This window comes from Oratosquilla oratoria, chromosome 34 (assembly GCF_046742065.1).
Source record: "Oratosquilla oratoria isolate Oo_2021 chromosome 34, ASM4674206v1, whole genome shotgun sequence".
Lineage (NCBI taxonomy): Eukaryota > Metazoa > Arthropoda > Malacostraca > Stomatopoda > Squillidae > Oratosquilla > Oratosquilla oratoria.
Window position 1 is genome coordinate 28589022 of NC_134810.1, and position 17341 is coordinate 28606362.

Genomic DNA, 17341 nt, shown 5'->3' on the forward strand with positions numbered 1-17341 from the left:
GGAAGTGGATAGTTTTAGATACTTGGGTGCAAGTGTAGCAGGAAAAGGTGGAGTGAAGGTGGAGGTAGAATGTAGATTGAGAGAAGCGAGTAAATGCCTTGGTGGTTTAAAGAGTGTAATGAGAAATAGACATTTGGGAATGGATGCGAAGAGGAGACTGTATGAAGGAGTGATTGTGCCAACAGCACTGTATGGGGCAGAAACGTGGAACATAAGAGAAGAAGAGAGAAGGAGTTTGAATGTGTTTGAGATGAGGTGTCTGAGAAGTATGGTGGGGGTTACTAGGCTAGATAGAGTGAGAAATGAGGAGGTGAGGAGGAGAACAGGGGTGAAAAAGGATTTGGGAGAGAGGGTTGATGAAAGAATATTAGGATGGTTTGGACACATGGAAAGAATGAGTGACGAAAGACTAGTAAAAGAGGTATGGAAGGCAGATGTGGAGGGAGTGAACATGAGGGGACGTCCTAGGATGAGGTGGATGGATGGGGTGAAGGGGGCTTTGGGGAAGAGGGGAATGTCTGTTGAGGAAGGAAGGGAGAGGACGGAAGACAGAGGTGAGTGGAGAATGGTTGTATATGGATGATGTTGTGACGACATGAGGAGGAATAGGCGGGGGGGTGGGGTAGTATGTGTGAGTAAATTTTGACGCAGCCCGAAGGGATTTCTCCCCGTCCTCTCCTTATATGCAAAGGGGGACGGAGAGGGGGGGTCGCCGATTAAATGAAGCGGCCTTGCTGTGGATGTACTGTGTCTTGCGACACTGCTTCTGACCCAGGGCGGTGGGCAGGGTTCAGGGATGACCCGTCATCCAGGAGGTGCTCAGATGAGAGGAAGGGTGGGAGGGGTGTGGAGTGTATTTAGGGGTGAAATGGGTGGGAGTGTTTTTATGCCTTTCCTTTTGTGGCTACCTCCCTTGGAAGGGGGAAAAAGCCTTGGTATATGTATGTATGTATCCATCCAGACCAGGTGCCTTACCTGCTCTCATCATCTTAACAGCTGCTTTCACTTCATCCTTCCTTATTTCTCCTCCATTTTCCTCACTCATCACTCATTTTCTTGGAGCTTCCCACTGCAACTACCTTTCCCTACCTATCCTCCTTCACATTTAGCAACTCCCTAAAATACTCTGCCCACCTTCCTCTCACTGCCTTCTCTTCCATTATCATCTCTCCATCTGCACCTTTTACTTTTTCTTCTCTACTTGATTTGCCTCCTCTTCCTCTTTTAATTTCCTTCCAAAACATCTTTTTATTACTTTCAAAATTTTGTCATACTTTTACCCCATTTCACATCTGCTCTCCTCTTTGCTTCCTTTATCTTATGCTTAGCTTCCCTTCTCTTTACTTTGTACCACTCATACGATTCCCTTGTCCTAATTTGCAGCCAATCAATGAATGCCTGCTTCTTGTCTTCTGCACTCTTCTTTGCTTCCTCATCCCACAACTCACTACCCTTCCTTCTATTTCCTCCCGCCCTCCTTGTTCCACACACCATCTTTGCACACCTTATGACTCCCTCCTAGAACCATCCCCATTCCTCCTCCACTCCTAGTTCTACTCTATCCTTTACTCTCTCCCACTCCTCTCTCAACTTCTTCTAATACTCATTCTCCTTTTTTCCTCATTTAAGCAGTTCACTCTAAGTACCTCCCTACCTTCTGCCCTTTTCCTCTTTCTCCACTCTCAATTTACTTTCCACCAGGAAATGATCTGATATTCCCCCACTCTCTCCCCTTAGAACATGTACATCCTTAACTCTTCCTACCATACTCCTGGTCACCACTATATAGTCCATTCATGCTCTATCTGCCACCCTTCCATCCACCACCCTCTCCCATGTGTACTTATGCTTGACTTTCTTAAAGACTGTATTTGTTATCATCAACTCACTTTCAAGACACATCTCCACCATCAATTCTCCACTACGATTTTTACCTGGAACTCCATACTTCCCAATCACTCCATAAATTGGTTCATTTCCTACCCTAGCATTTAGGTCTCCCAATACAACTACATTGACATTTCTCCCTAATCCCTCTAGGCACTCATTTATATCTACCCAAAAAGCCTCCCTTTCCTCTATGCTCTTCTCACTACCAGGCCGGCCCATACGCACTTACAAAAATCCACATCTCCAGAGCTCACTATATCTTCACTAAATATTCACTATGCCTTATATATATATATATATATATATATATATATATATACATATATATATATATGTATATATGAGAGGAACACAATATCCTGAGGAATTATACACTAATGTAAGGGGTAATTCATACATACATATACCAAGGCTTTTTCCCCCTTCCAAGGGAGGTAGCCAAAAAGGGAAAGGCATAAAAACACTCCCACCCATTTCATCCCCAAATACACTCCACACCCCTCCCACCCTCCCTCTCATCTGAGCACCTCCTGGATGACGGGTCATCCCTGCACCCTGCCCACCGCCCTGGGTCAGAAGCAGTGTCGCAAGACACAGCACATCCACAGCAAGGCCGCTTCATTTAATCGGCAACCCCCCCTCTCCGTCCCCAATTATACATAAATTCATTAAATACATATTTGAAAATTTAATTTCACCTTCTCTATAAAGCGATGCCACTCCCTTAAGAAATGTAGCATAAAAAAGAATATCAGGACAATATACAATTGGAACTAATGAAGTAAAGAAAGTGGGATCTGAAAAAGACCTGGAAGTAATTATCTGAAACAACTTATCCTCTGATAAACAAATAAACAAAACTGTCAGAGAATCCTATAAATTGCTCATATCAATAAAAGTGGCGTTTACCTATTTAGACGAAGAAATAATTAAGAAGATATTAGTTACATTGATAAGGACTAGACTGAAGTATGCTGTAACATTATGGTCACCCAGTACCAAAAAGAATATAGAGGAAATTTAAAAAAGCTAGAGAGCAAACATGAAAATGGCCCCAGCACTTTCTAACTTGTCATATGAAGAGACTAACTAAATTCAAGTTACCAACTTTGGAACAAAGAAGAGAGATGCGACCTACTGACCACCTATAGAATCATGAAAGGCAGGTAAATACTTGAGAGACAGAAAAAACTCAAAAAGGATAGTTATAGAAGATATATGAATTTTTTTTCCACACAGTGGTGGACACTTGGAATAAACTGGACAAAACAATAGTGTGTGCAAAAACCATACATGAATTCAAGAGCAAACAAGACACTGCGAGATACAAAGGTGGGACACCATGAGCGTAGCTCCCCTTCCCATAAGATACAACTAAGTAAATAAACTGAAGTAAACAAGCCTTACCATGGGTGAGTGGTGCAAGTGGCGGATGTGAGGCACTGAGCACGACACAGCAGAAGGGTGGGACATGGCTGGGTTGGGAAATGGAGGAGGTAAATGTGTCATAGAAAGTGGTGGGTGATGGTGATGGTGGGGACTCTGACTTGGGTTTGGCAAGAGAGGAGGGTTGTGGTGATGGGTCACAGGAGGGCCTGGTGGTGCCTCTGTGTGAGGTGGGTGAACAAGGAGAGAATTTGGGGGTGGTGGAGGTGGAGGAGGAGGGTGCACTTCTGGAGGTGGCGGCTGTATCATGACTGAGGCTTGTGTTGAAACCATCTCTTGCTGGTTTCCTGACAACTGCACATTTTGGAGGTCATGACTTAGATGGTTCAATTGGCAGTTTTCACCTGCTACTGAAAAAATAAAAATCTTAATTGCAAAAATATGCATCTATGTTGAAAAATTGCTTAAGAAATTTCTAACAACTGTTGATTTTCATCTACAGTGGCCGCGAAAAGTTTGGGCGCAAAATTATAGGCGCCCCAACTTTCCCCCAAACTCAAAACATGCGAAAAATACAACTTTCCACCCAAACTTTTCGCTATTTTTCAATGCTAGCGTTTGTACCCGTATTTAGCCGAAACAATACACACTATTTGGCAACTCTGTTTAGGTGCACTCGATGTCACATGGAGTCAGTTTCTAAACATCTCTCACGGAGAGTAGTCTTTTTTTTTGCGGTGGTCTCTGTTTTTGTGCCTTGATATCTCCGTAATGGGAAGTGGTAAAGAGCTGGAAAGAGACACAGTTGTTACAATCATAACCCTCTATAAGGAGGGTTATAAGTGTAAAGATATTGCTACTCGTGTGGGAATTGGAGTGCGTCAAGTGCAAAAGTGGACCAAGAAATTTCGAGACGAAGGAAGTGACATCATTCGTACTCCAAAGCATTGCTCTGGTCGGCCAAGGAAGATATCAAATCGTACTTCTATGGTTCTAACTGCCTCCTAATCACCGTAGGAGGCAGTTAGAACCGTAGAAGTACGATTTGATATCTTCCTTGGCCGACCAGAGCGATGCTTTGGAGTACGAATGATGTCACTTCCTTCGTCTCGAAATTTCTTGGTCCACTTTTGCACTTGACGCACTCCAATTCCCACACGAGTAGCAATATCTTTACACTTATAACCCTCCTTATAGAGGGTTATGATTGTAACAACTGTGTCTCTTTCCAGCTCTTTACCACTTCCCATTACGGAGATATCAAGGCACAAAAACAGAGACCACCGCAAAAAAAAGACTACTCTCCGTGAGAGATGTTTAGAAACTGACTCCATGTGACATCGAGTGCGCCTAAACAGAGTTGCCAAATAGTGTGTATTGTTTCGGCTAAATACGGGTACAAACGCTAGCATTGAAAAATAGCGAAAAGTTTGGGTGGAAAGTTGTATTTTTCGCATGTTTTGAGTTTAGGGGAAAGTTGGGGCGCCTATAATTTTGCGCCCAAACTTTTCGCGGCTACTGTATATGTTTCTCAAAACTTTAAATTTAGTGACTGCTAATGCAATCCCTCATATTCACAAATAACCTAGACTTTGTCAACATAGTACATATTTCTAAGTATAAACAATCATTATGCTATTGATACCAAACTACATCAATATATATACCAAAAGGCCCCTCCACCTTACATGAGGAGTGGCCAAGTGAAAGCTTACACCCACCCTCCACCAATCCAAAATCCATTTACTGTCCCTTCCACCCCAGCCTTCATGGATGAAGGGTCCCTGTCCACCACCCACTGTTAGGGTCAAAGGCAATGCAGCAAGATAGCCCTTCCTTCTGACAGCCACAAATGGTTTACCCCTACTACTTCATCTTGGCTCATCCATTCAAGAACCTAAACAGCAGACATAAGATAATCCCTTTCTCCTGCATCAATCATTTACTCACTACCACTCTACTCACACCCATCTCTCAGCCTCTCTCTTCCTTGCTTCAAAAACAGTCCTCTTCAACTCATTACCCTTTTCACCCAGTTATGAGGGAAAGTTGCTTAGTGGAGTGGCTAATGAGACTGTTTAATGTGTGTCATACAAATGTAGTAAATTTAAGATGGATCATTCTGTTAAGGATATTACCTAAGTTATATGGGAGTGTTAAGTCAGAGGATCAAGAGGGTAACAGATGGAACTGGGGAAAAGCAGTGTGGTTTTAGAAAAGGTAGAAAATTAATAACTGTTGCCTTTCAATAAATGGAAAAAAACCTGCTAGCCTAGAGTGGCTGGCAATGTTCCTCAGGCCTACTTTGGATTGTTGTCTGTGCTGTATTGGTGGAACTGTTTCTATGTCACTGGCTGAAAGTAGCAGAAAGTGAGCAATCATTGGCAGACAGCTCTCCCTTACAAGGGAGGTAGCCAAAAAGCAAGTACCCATTCCCATCTACCACACTTTCTTCCCTCTCAGCTCTTCATGGATGATAGGTCATCCCTGTATCCTGCCCACTGCCCTGGGTCAGAAGCAATGCAAGACACAGCACATCCACAGCATGGCTGCTTGACTTAATTGGCGACCCCTCATCTCTGTTCCTTCATGCAGAAAAAGAGAATATGGAAGAGAATTTCCTTTGGACTTTGTCAAAATATCATTCATACATAACCACTCCCTACCTGACCCCCATCCCCTCTCTTTCTTGCATCACAGTATCACTGATACACAGCCATTCTCCGGTCACCCATATCTCCTGCCTTCCTTATTCAACATTCCCCTCTTGCTCAACACCCCTTTCATCCATCTCACCCTTGGTCATCCCCTCAAGTTCACTCCTTCTACCTCTGCCTTCCACACCTCTAACTAATCTTTCTTCACTCATTCTTCATGTCATCAGCCCTATCTACAACCTCCTATTCCAGCCCAGCTCTCCTCCTCATTGACCACTCTATCCAACCTTGTAACTCCTACCACACTTCTAAGATATTTCATATCAAACTCATTTAAATCTTTTCTCTCTGCCTCTATAAAATTCCATGTCTCTGCCTCATACAGTGCCATTAGCACAATCACCCCTTCATACATTCTTTTTGTATCCATTCCCAAATGCCTACTCATAAGACTTTAATTCCCCAAAATTTCCCAAGGCATTTACTTGCTTCTCTCAGTCTACAATCTACTTCCACCACCACTCCTTTTCCTGCCACATGCAACACTAAATACCTACAGCTATCCACTTCCTCCACCCTCTCTCCTTTAAGACTTCCTTCCAACTTGCTGCTGTCCTCTCCCCTTGTACATCTCATCACCTTACTTTTACCTATATTTACCTTCAATTTTCTCCTTCTGCATACCCACCCATACTCTGTCACCAAATCTTCCTTAACCCCTTCCATACGGTGCCGCACACGTAGGCGTCATGGGGAGCGAGTGTATTCGCGAGGCTGCCATATCGGCGTCTTGATTATATTTATTGTAGTTGCCCCTCCATAATGACATTCTTTCTAATTCTTTTGTAATCGCATTTTCTATGGTTATCAAAATTCACGGGTGAAGAGAGAACGATCGATATAAGCGGTGACTATATTTTATTATGCGAGTATTATTACGACACGTCGTACGGCTGGCATTGGCTGCTGCCATCGAGATCTAAGTCCATGACGCCTACGTGTACGGCACCGTATGGAAGGGGTTAATCCCTCCTCTGATCCTGCCACAAGTGTAGCATACATACATATACCAAGGCTTTTTCCCCCTTACAAGGGAGGTAGCCATAAAGGGAAAGGCATAAAATCATTACCACCCATTCCATCCACAGTGTAGCGTCGTCAGGAAAAAACAACTGGCTCACCTCCCATTTTTCTTTAACCATCTCCAGTTCCCTGCCCATTATATATATATATATATATATATATATATACACATACTGTACAAACATGGTCTTCTTCCCCTTTACAAGAGAGGGAGCCAAAGCCAAACAGCATAATTTCACTCCCACCTCATTTCATCCCCACCTGTTCCACTCCCATTCATCATCTGCCCCTCTCATCTTGCTTCCTCCTGGATAACTGGTCATCCCTGCATCTTGCCCTCTTCCCTGGGTCAGAAGCAATGCAGCAAGACAGAGCATATCCACAGCAAGGCCACTTCATACAAATATATTATTATATATCTTGGACTTACCATGAAGACCAATATCAATCCCTCAGGGCTACACTACAAAAAACAGATATTTGTCAATAGTGCCTGTGAATCAATGGGTGGTGGGAATGGATGATGAAATGTGTTTTTTTCTTGGGTGCTTAATTAGTCTCAGATGATTATATACATTGGATGGAGGGAGAAAAGGGGAGGTGTAACCATAACATGAAGCAGTAGGCCAGCTACACTGTCAGGCCCTATTATGGAAGCACCATGTTTTAATGCCCACATTTATCTTCAGCGTCCTTCTTTTGCACACCTTCCCAAACTCCGTAACTTCTTTAATCCCTCCTCTGATCCTACCACAAGTGCAGTATTGTCAGTGATATACTAGCGGAGAATATGGCGTCAAATTGGAAGCAAATATTAAGGGAGAGAGAATGGAGAAAGGATAGCTTTAGATACTTCGGTGTGAATATGAGAAAGGGAGGAGTGGAAGTGGAGGTAGAATGTAGATTGAGAGAAGCAAGTAAATGCCTTGGGGGATTAAAAAGTGAAATGAGAAATAGACATTTGGGAATGGATGCTGTGAGGAGATTGCATTTTACCTAGTTGTATTATAAAAAGATTGCATTTTTTTTTTTTTTTTTTTTAATGGTTTCATGTCACACACTCCCCCCTATCAGGAGGCTAGGACGGTGCCCCTCACAGAGGGCTTTGTAGCATGGAATTTAATGAACCATGCCCTTGGCTCAACTTCGCCGGTGGCAGGATTCGAACCGCCTTCACCTTGACCTTTGCTGTAAGTAACGACGCCCTAACCTGCTCAGCCAGTGATATTCCATGGATGACACTGCGCTTGTGGCAGGATTGGAGGAGGGATTGAGGAGGTTGGTGACAGAGTTTGGGAGTGTGTGTGATAGAAGAAAGCTGAAGATAAATGTGGGTAAGAGTAAGGAAGGGAGAGGACGGAAGACAGGTGATTGGAGAATGGTTGTATATGGATGATGTTGTGATTGCATGAGGAGGAATGGGCAGGGGGGTGGGGTAGTATGTGTGAGTAAATTTTGACGCATACGAAGGGATTTCTCCCCGTCCTCTTCTTATATGCAAAGGGGGACGGAGAGGGGGGGGTCGCCGATTAAATGAAGCAGCCTTGCTGTGGATGTGCTGTGTCTTGCGACACTGCTTCTGACCCAGGGCGGTGGGCAAGGTGCAGGGATGACCCGTCATCCAGGAGGTGCTCAGATGAGAGGGAGGGTGGGAGGGGTGTGGAGTGTATTTAGGGATGAAATGGGTGGGAGTGTTTTTATGCCTTTCCCTTTTTGGCTACCTCCCTTGAAAGGGGGAAAAAGCCTTGGTATATGTATGTATGTAAGAGTAAGGTGATGAGATGTACAAGGGGTAAAAGTGGCAGCAGACTGGAAATGAGCATTAAGGGAGAGCGACTGGAGGAAGTGGATAGTTTTAGATACTTAGGTGCAAATGTGGCAGGAAAAGGTGGAGTGGAGGTGGAGGTAAAACGTAGATTGAGAGAAGCGAGTAAATGCCTTGGTGGATTAAAAAGTGTAATGAGGAACAGACATTTGGGAATGGATGCTAAGAAGAGACTGTATGAAGGAGTGATAATGCCAACAGCACTGTATGGGGCAGAAACATGGAACATAAGAGAGGAAGAGAGAAGGAGTTTGAATGTGTTTGAGATGAGGTGTCTGAGAAGTATGATGGGGGTTACTAGGCTGGATAGTGTGAGAAATGAGGTGAGGAGGAGAACAGGGGTGGAAAAGGAGTTGGGAGATAGGGTTGATGAAAGAGTATTAGGATGGTTTGGACACATGGAAAGAATGAGTGAAGAAAGACTAGTAAAAGAGGTATGGAAGGCAGATGTGGAGGAAGTGAACATGAGGGGACGTCCTAGGATGAGGTGGATGGATGGATGAAGGGGGCTTTGGGGAAGAGGGGAATGTCTGTTGAGGAAGGACAGGAGAGGACAGAAGACAGGGGTGAATGGAGAATGGTTGTATATGGATGATGTTGTGATGCATGAGGTGGAATGGGTGGGGGGATGGGGGGTGAGGTAGTATGTGTGAGAAACATTTGACGCAGCCTGAAGGGATTTCTCCCCTTCTTCTCCTTTTATGCATGGGGGGACGGCGAGGAATGAGTGAAGAAAGATGTAAAAGAGGTGTGGAAGGCAGATATGGAGGGAGTGAACATGAGGGGGTGAACTTGGATGAGATGGGTGGATCGGGTAAAAGGGGCTTTGGGGAAGAGGGGAATGTCTGTTGAGGAAGGACAGGAGAGGACAGAAGACAGGGGTGAATGGAGAATGGTTGCTTTTGGATGACGTGATGCATGAGGTGAAATGGGTGGGGGAGGGGAGGGGAGGAAAAATTTGATGGAGTCCGAAGAGATTTCTCCCCATCTCCTTTTCTACAAGAGGGGACGGAGAAGGTGGGTCACCAATTTAATGAAGCAGCCTTGTTGTGGATGTGCTGTGTCCTGTGACACTGCTTCTGACCCAGGGCAATGGACAAGATGCAGGGATGACCTGTCATCCAGAAGGTGCCAAGATTATAGGGTGGGAAGAGGGTGGAGGGGAGTGGAGTGTGATAGGGATGGAATGGGCGGGAGTGTTTTTTTTGCCTTTGTTTTTTAGGTACCTCTGTTATAAGGGGGAAAAAGCCATTGGTATATATATATGCATATATGTGTTTTGATACACTGCCTGCTAAGCACAATTACCCCTTCATACAATCTCTTTGTATCCATTCCTAGATGCCTATTTCACATGACCCTTTTTAATCTCCCAAAGTATTTTCTTGCTTCTCTCAATCTACAGTTTACCTCTACTCCTCCCATTCCTGCCACCCCTTTTACAAGGGAAGTAGGCAAAAAATAAAGGCATAAAAATCATTCCCACCCATTTCATCCCCAATACACTCCACTCTCCTCCACTCTCTCTCTTATCTTTGCACCTCCTGGATGATGCGTCATCCCTCTTACAAGATGAAAAAGGTCTTTTGGTATATGTATGCTTAATCATCTTTATCAACCTTTTACCTCCTAAGCTGATGAATTTGTCCCATTGGTCATTCATATCTATATGAATGCATTCCTTATGCATGCTTATATTCACATAACTACATGCATACATATACCAACAGCTTTTTCCTCCTTACAAGGGAGGTAGCCAAAAACAAAGGCATGAAGTCCACTCCCACCCATTCCATCCTCACATACTCCACTCCCCTTTACCCCTCTCCCTCCCTCCCTTTTGTCTCCTCTTGGATGACAGGTCATCCCTGCATCTTGCCCACTGCCCTGGATCAGAAGCAATGTAGCAACACACAGCACATCCATAGCAAGGCCAATTCATTTAATAGGTAAACCCCCCTCTCCATCCCCTCATGCAGAAAAAGAGAAAATGGGTAGAAATCCCTTCTGGCTGCATCAAAATATCATTCACATATAATCCCTCATCCCCCATCTCCCACCCACTCCCTCCCATGCATCACAGCATCATCCATGCACAACCATTCTCCACTCACCCATATCCTCTGTCATCTCCCTTCCTTCCTCAACAGACATTCCCCTCTTTCCCAATGCCCCTTTTACCCCATCCATCCATCTCATCCTTGGTCACCCCCTCATGTTCACTCCTTCCACACCTATCTTACTTTCTTCACTCATTCTTTCCATGTGTCCAAACCATACTCTTTCATAAACCCAATCCCCAAATTCCCTTTCCACCCCTGCTCTCCTCCTCATCTCATTTCTCACTCTACCAGCCTAACCCTGACCATACTTCTCTGGCATTTCACTTCAAACACATTTAAACTTTCTCTTATGTTCCATTTTTCTGCCCTATATAGTGCTGTCGGCACAATCATGTCTTCATACAATCTCCTCTTTGCATCCATTCCCAAATGTCTATTTCTCAGAGGAGATTGCATGAAGGCGTGATTGTGCTGACAACACTGTATGGGGCAGAAACATGAAAAATAAGAGAGGAAGAGTTTAAATGTGTTTGAGATGAAATGCCTGAGAAGCATGGTAGGGGTTACTAGGCTGGATAGTGTGAGAAATGAGGAAGTGAGAAGAAGAGCACCCACCCAAGCCATGCAGTCAATAAAACCTATGAATACCTGTGACTGGTTTTCCATCCTCAGCAGTTGGTGATGGCATCATTGGAACTGGGAACATCCATGGCTGACCATATCCCATCCCATATCCATATACAACAGGAAACTGTAAAAACATGAGCACTTCAAAGTCTCCAAAAGCATTGTCCGTACCTACAAAAATAATTTGAAGACAAAATATACACAATGAAGCTAAAACCTAAAATGCTTAGTACATTTATGACATATTATGTTCAAGGAGATATCTAGATTATGAAATTAACTTTCATTCACATGAGGTATATGAAAGAAAAAATACTTCCACTGACCATATATGACATCACACTATGATTGTACTTTACAGCTTCTGCATCTGTAAAAGAATGAAAAATACAGAATTAAAATTTTCATACATTTACCATGGGTGGGATGACTTTGGCTAGCTCCTTGGTAAAAGAGAAAAAGCCCTTGGTATTTACATAAGACATTTACCATACATACACCAAAAGGCATTTTCTCCTTTGTATGGGGGATGACCAAGCAAGACATGCACCCACCCCTCACCCATCTGTTGTATCTTTAATCATGGCTCCTTGTAAATGATATACCATCCCTGTCCCCTCACCCACTGCTGGAATCATAAACAATACAACAAGGCACAGCAATTCACAGCAGGGCCTGAGAGTCAAAGCAGGTTTACCGCCAATGCTTCATTACATGGCAATTTCCCATTTCATCCACTCAAAAATATATAGCAGACAAGAATTCTCTTTGGGCCACATCAATCTTCCATTCACAACCACACTTCACTCATGCCCATATCTTACCCTCACCATTCCCTGCTCCGGACATTTCCCTTGTACCCATGGCCCCCTTCACCTCGCCTCTCTATCCCATTTTTAGGCTTTTCCTCAAATTCAATTAATCCACCTCTGTCTTCCACATACTTTTTGATAGTGATGGCAACCAAATACCTTATCAGACATTATTGCATGATGGATGTGGTGATCTAAGCTTCATGTAACTTTATATGGGTTACACTACATTATTTTGTCTACTTAAACTAATTGTGCATGTTAACCTGATTAGAATGAGTATGTTTACTTATACTGATGATAGCAAATACAGTGTTTCGGAAGAAAGTCAAGCATAAGTACACATGGGAGAGGGTGGTGGATGGAAGAGTGGTAGATAGAGCGTTGATGGATTATGTAGTGGTAAATACGACTATGATAGGAAGAGTTAAGGATGTACATGTGCTAAGGGGAGAGGGTGGGGGAATATCAGATCATTTTTTGGTGGAAGGGAAGTTGAGAGTGGAGGATAGATGGAGAAAGAGGAAAGGGACAAAAGGTAGGGAGGTTCTTAGAGTGAACTCTTTAAATGAAAAGGAAAAGGATAAGGAGTACAAGAAGAAGCTAAGAGAGGAGTAGGAGGGAGTGAAGGATAGAGTAGAGCTAGGTGTGGAGGAGGAATGGGGATAGCTCAAGGAGGGAGTCATAAAGTGTGCAAGGATGGTGTGTGGAACAAGAAGGACAGGAGGAAATAGAAGGAAGGGTAGTGAATGGTGGGATGAGGAAACAAAGAAGGTTGTAGAAGAGAAGTGAGCTTTCACAGATTGGTTACAAAATAGGACGAGGGAGTCATATGAGAGGTACAAAGAAAAGGTAAGAGAAGTAGAGCAAAAGGTGAAGGAGGCAAAGAGGAGAGCAGATGTGAAGTGGGGTAAGAGATGACAGAAAATTTTGAAAGTAATAAAAAGATGTTTTGGAAAGAAATTAAGAGAGGAAGAGGAGGCGAATCAAGTAGAGAAGAAAAGGTAAAAGGTGCAGATGGAGAGATGATAATGGAAGAGAAGGCAGTAAGGAGAAGATGGGCAGAGTATTTTAGGCAGTTGCTAAATGTGAAGGAGGATAGGGAAGGATAGTTGCAGTGGGAAATGCTAAGAAAATGAGTGATGAGTGAGGAAATTGGAGGAGAAATAAGGAAGGATGAAGTGAAGGCAGTTGTTAAGATGATGAAAGCAGGTAAGGCACCTGGTCTGGATGGATGCCATGCAGAATGTATCAAAAAAGGAGGTACAGTCATGGTGGACTGGCTGGTGAGGTTATTTAATGTTTGCTGGAGAGAGGGTAGAGTGCCGGAGGACTGGAGGAGTGCCTGTATAGTTCCACTTTACAAGGGAAAAGTGGACAAGTGTGAATGTAGTAGTTTCAGAGGGATTAGCTTGTTAAGTGTAGTTGGGAAGGCTTATGGGATGATCTTGATTGAGAGGATTAGGAGAGGAACAGAAGGAGTAATTGGTGAGGAACAGTGTGGATTTAGGACGGGTAGAGGTTGTGTAGATCAGATCTTTGTGGTAAGACAAATATGTGAGAAAGCTATAGGAAAGGGGAAGGATGTTTTTTGTGCTTTTATTGATCTGGAAAAGGCTTACGATAGGGTAGACAGAAAGGCACTGTGGGAGGTTATGCAGATATATGGGATAGGAGGAAAGCTTCTATGAGCTGTCAAGAGTTTTTATGAGAGTAGTAGAGCTTGAGTCAGGATTAGAAATGGAGAGTGTGAGTGGTTCGAGGTGAAGGTGGGACTTCATCAAGGATGCGTTATGTCGCCCTGGCTGTTCAACTTATACCTGGATGGGGTACTGAGAGAGGTAAATGCAAGGGTAGTGGGTCAGGGATTGGAGATGGTTAAAGAAAATAGAGAAAAGTGGGAGGTGAGCCAGCTGTTGTTTGCTGACTACACTGCATTTGTGGCAGGATCGAAGGAGGGATTGAGGAAGTTGGTGACAGAGTTTGGGAGAGTATGTGATAGAAGAAAGCTAAAGATAAATGTGGGTAAAAGTAAGGTGATGAGATGTACAAGGGGTGAAAGTGGCAGTAGACTGGAAGTGAGCATTAAGGGAGAGCGACTGGAGGAAGTGGATGGTTTTAGATACTTGGGTGCAAATGAGGCAGGAAAAGGTGGAGTGGAGGTGGAGGTAGAATGTAGATTGAGAGAAGTGAGTAAATGCCTTGGTGGATTAAAGAGTGTAATGAGGAATAGACATTTGGGAATGGATGCTAAGAGGAGACTGTATGAAGGAGTGATTGTGCCAAGAGCACTGTATGGGGCAGAAATATGGAACATAAGAGAGGAGGAGAGAAGGAGTTTTAATGTGTTTGTGATGAGGTTTCTGAGAAGTATGATGGGGTTACTAGACTAGATAGTGAGAAATGAGGAGGTGAGGAGAAGAATGGGGGAGGAAAGGGAATTGGGAGATAGGGTTGATGAAAGAGTATTAGGATGGTTTGGACACATGGAAAGAATGAGTGAAGAAAGACTAGTAAAAGAGGTATGGAAGGCAGATGTGGAGGGAGTGAACATGAGGGGATGTCCTAGGATGAGGTGGATGGATGGGGTGAAGGGGGCTTTGGGGAAGAGGGGAATGTCTGTTGAGGAAGGACGGGAGAGGACAGAAGACAGGGGTGAATGGAGAATGGTTGTATATGGATGATATTGTGATGCATAAGGTGGAATGGGCAGGGGTGATGGGGGGTGAGGTAGAGGTAGTATGTGTGAGCAAAATTTGATGCTGCCCCAAGGGATTTCTCCCTGTCTTCTCCTTTTATGCACGGGGGGATGGATAGGGGGGGGGTCGCTGATTTAATGAAGCGGCCTTGCTGTGGATGTGCTGTGTCTTGCGACACTGCTTCTGACCCAGGGCAGTGGACAAGGTGCAGGGATGACCCGTCATCCAGGAGGTGCTAAGATAAGAGGGAGGGTGGAGGGGAGTGGAGTGTATTCAGGGATGGAATGGGTGGGAATGATCTTATGCCTTTTCCTTTTTGGCTACCTCCTTTGTAGGGGGGAAGAAGCCTTGGTATATGTATGTATGGTATGTATGTTTCTGTTCTGTTTTCAGACTGTACTGATGTTTTGTTAACTGAATACAGCCTAGAGAAAGGTACTGACTCTTATTTACGAATACAACAATTCATTTAACTAACAAAAGGCTTCTGATCAGAAGATGGATAAATTCCTGAGACCTGAACACATGGATGTATCTCCCAATTCGCCTACTGCTGCATGAGAATGTAATCACTAGAATCATACTTTCTTTGCATTCCTGGAATCCATTGCAAGCCTTAATCCAAACAAGTTGGATACATTGATCAATTTGGTCTCTCCAAACGTATATGGTTACATTGCAGAATGTACTACTCATGATTCAGCTATAGATCTTCTCAAAGACCTCTATGTCAAGCACAAAAATGAAGTGTTCACAAGACATGTGTTGGCTATTTATTGGCAGCATGAAGGGGAGACAATAAACAAGTACCTACAAGAGCTTCACCTATTCAGCAAGGATTGTAACTTTAAGATTGCTACTGCTTCACAGTCAAGGATGCATTATGTCGCCCTGGCTGTTCAACTTATACATGGATGGGGTAGTGCGAGAGGTAAATGCAAGGGTAGTGGGTCAGGGATTGGAGATGGTTAAAGAAAATAGAGAAAAGTGGGAGGTGAGCCAGCTGTTGTTTGAAGACGACACTGCCCTTGTGGCAGGATCAGAGGAGGGATTGAGGAAGTTGGTGACAGAGTTTGGGAGAGTATGTGATAGAAGAAAGATAAATGTGGGTAAAAGTAAGGTGATGAGATGTACAAGGGGTGAAAGTGGCAGTAGACTGGAAGTGAGCATTAAGGGAGAGCGACTGGAGGAAGTGGATAGTTTTAGATACTTGGGTGCAAATGTGGCAGGAAAAGGTGGAGTGAAGGTGGAGGTAGAATGTAGATTGAGAGAAGCGAGTAAATGCCTTGGTGGATTGAAGAGTGTAATGAGGAATAGACATTTGGGAATGGATGCTAAGAGGAGACTGTATGAAGGAGTGATTGTGCCAAGAGCACTGTATGGGGCAGAAATATGGAACATAAGAGAGGAAGAGAGGAGTTTGAATGTGTTTGAGATGAGGTGTCTGAGAAGTATGATGGGGGTTACTAGACTAGATAGTGAGAAATGAGGAGGTGAGGAGAAGAATGAGGGTGGAAAGGGAGTTGGGAGATAGGGTTGATGAAAGAGTATTAGGTTGGTTTGGACACATGGAAAGAATGAGTGAAGAAAGACTAGTAAAAGAGGTATGGAAGGCAGATGTGGAGGGAGTGAACATGAGGGGATGTCCTAGGATGAGGTGGATGGATGGGGTGAAGGGGGCTTTGGGGAAGAGGGGAATGTCTGTTGAGGAAGGACGGGAGAGGACAGAAGACAGGGGTGAATGGAGAATGGTTGTATATGGATGATGTTGTGATGCATGAGGTGGAATGGGCAGGGGTGATGGGGGGTGAGGTAGAGGTAGTATGTGTGAGCAAAATTTGACGCAGCCCGAAGGGATTTCTCCCCTTCTTCTCCTTTATGCATGGGGGACGGAGAGGAGGGGGTCGCCGATTTAATGGAGGGGGCCGTCGCGCTCGAAAACGAACTTCGTCAATTATGATCGGAATTTCGAGAATTTTTAATATGTTATATATACATATACTGAGATGTTCACAACCTATTTTCATATCATTTGGTTGAAAAACAATGAAGTTATTAATAAAAAACAGTTTTTTGACCAATTAAATTATCTCATTTATCCATTGACTGAGCATGCTGAAAAAAATACCACAAATGCTCTATAGCAATACCTAAAAAATCATCGTCAAGTTTTTGGAATTTCCTCTTAGTTTAGGAGAAAGATTTTTTTTTTAAAAAGTGTCATATTTTTTTTTTAAATACAATATATCGACTTCTATCACAAAAAATAAAAAAACCCATGATAAAACATTTGCAAATT

General features: G+C 43.6%; 1 protein-coding gene and 1 long non-coding RNA gene across 8 annotated transcripts in view; one reads left to right on the forward strand and one right to left on the reverse strand.

The window, feature by feature from the left end:
- Positions 1-17341, reverse strand: part of LOC143018152 (uncharacterized) — a 322520-nt gene that overhangs the window by 55061 nt on the left and 250118 nt on the right. For all 7 annotated transcript variants that reach the window (XM_076173292.1, XM_076173293.1, XM_076173290.1 and 4 more), the window contains 3 exons: positions 11858-11901; positions 11553-11655; positions 3298-3686 (listed from right to left, as the gene is read on the reverse strand). In XM_076173292.1, coding sequence (XP_076029407.1) covers positions 3298-3686; positions 11553-11655; positions 11858-11901 — 536 coding nt within the window. The remainder of the gene's footprint in view (positions 1-3297; positions 3687-11552; positions 11656-11857; positions 11902-17341) is intronic.
- Positions 8826-17341, forward strand: part of LOC143018154 (uncharacterized) — a 221675-nt gene continuing 213159 nt past the window's right edge. Inside the window, exons 1-2 of the long non-coding RNA XR_012965733.1 lie at positions 8826-8904; positions 16289-16482. This is a non-coding gene — a long non-coding RNA (uncharacterized LOC143018154). The remainder of the gene's footprint in view (positions 8905-16288; positions 16483-17341) is intronic.